The sequence below is a fragment of the Calidris pugnax genome, unplaced genomic scaffold (assembly GCF_001431845.1).
Source record: "Calidris pugnax isolate Ruff unplaced genomic scaffold, ASM143184v1 scaffold370, whole genome shotgun sequence".
NCBI lineage: Eukaryota > Metazoa > Chordata > Aves > Charadriiformes > Scolopacidae > Calidris > Calidris pugnax.
The window spans coordinates 34,796-35,901 of NW_015091093.1; the positions used below are offsets into that span (position 1 = coordinate 34,796).

The 1,106-nt window shown below is 69.8% G+C and overlaps 1 protein-coding gene across 1 annotated transcript in view; it reads left to right on the forward strand.

Annotated features, from left to right (window-relative positions):
• The first annotated feature begins 80 nt into the window (after positions 1 to 80).
• LOC106897311 (glutamine-rich protein 2-like) overlaps positions 81 to 1,106 on the forward strand; it is a 6,603-nt gene continuing 5,577 nt past the window's right edge. The window contains exons 1-2 of the mRNA XM_014957895.1: positions 81 to 183; positions 361 to 1,073. Coding sequence (XP_014813381.1) covers positions 497 to 1,073 — 577 coding nt within the window. The 5' untranslated portion in view covers positions 81 to 183; positions 361 to 496. The remainder of the gene's footprint in view (positions 184 to 360; positions 1,074 to 1,106) is intronic.

A 1,106-nucleotide genomic window follows, 5' to 3' on the forward strand; every position in this document is an offset into this window, starting at 1 on the left:
GGCGTGGGGCGGCGTGGGGCAGTGTGGGGCAGTGTGGGGCAGTGTGGGGCGGTGTGGGGCGGTGTGGGGCGGTGTGGGGCTGGGGGGGAGCACCCAACCACCCCCTCTCACCTCTCTGTCCCCAGGGAACCTGCTGGAGCAGAAGAAATACCTGAACCGGCGCCTCATCCGCGTGTCCTCCAGGTGAGGTGGGGGGACACCTCGGTCCCTCCATGGTCCCTCCTTGGTCCCTCCATGGTCCCTCCATGGTCCTGTGGGAAGGGGGACCCTCTTGCCTGCAGCTTTGTGACCCCAAACCCCAGACCCTGAACCCTGACCCTGATCCTGATCCTGACCCTGACCCACCATCTCTCCCTGCAGGCAGGCAAATGAGTCCTGGCAGACCGAAGAGGACTTGGTGGCTGCTACCGAAAACCTGGAGACGCTGCAGCTGCAGCCCCGTGGTGGCCCGGGGACACAGCAGGACCCACCTGGGAACCTGGGGACGCAGCAAGTGATGGCCACGAGCCCAGGGACCCTGCAGGCCACGAGCCCGGGGACGCTGCAGCCCACGAGCCCCGGGACGCTGCAGGTGGTGGCCATGAACCCGGGGACGCTGCAGGCGGGGTCCCAAGGCTCGGAGCCGTCCCGGCCGCTGCAGGTGGGATCGGGGGTCTCGGAGCTGCTGCAGCCAAGGATTGGGGACCTGCAGGCACAGGTGGTGCTGCAGCTGGTCCCCGAGGGACAGGGGACGGTGCAGGTGGGATCGGGGGGCGTGGGGACGCTGCACGTGCTGCCCGAGGGGCTGGGGATGGTGCAGCCGGGGGCAGGGGACGTGGGGATGGTGCAGCCAGTGGCAGGGGACGTGGGGATGGTGCAGCCGGGGGCAGGGGAGCCACTGCTGGTCCCCGAGGGGCAGGGGACGCTGCCACTGGAGCTGAGGGACGTGGAGCCACTGCCCGAGAGCCTGGACATGGAGGAGCTCCTGCAGTCGCTGGCGGAGGGGTCGGGGACACTGGAGACGCTGGAGGCGCCGGAGCTGATGCCCGAGATGGCAGAATCCGTGGATTCGGGGCTGGTCCCCGGGCTGGCGAGTGAGTGTCGGGGTTTGGGGGGTCGGGGGGGGA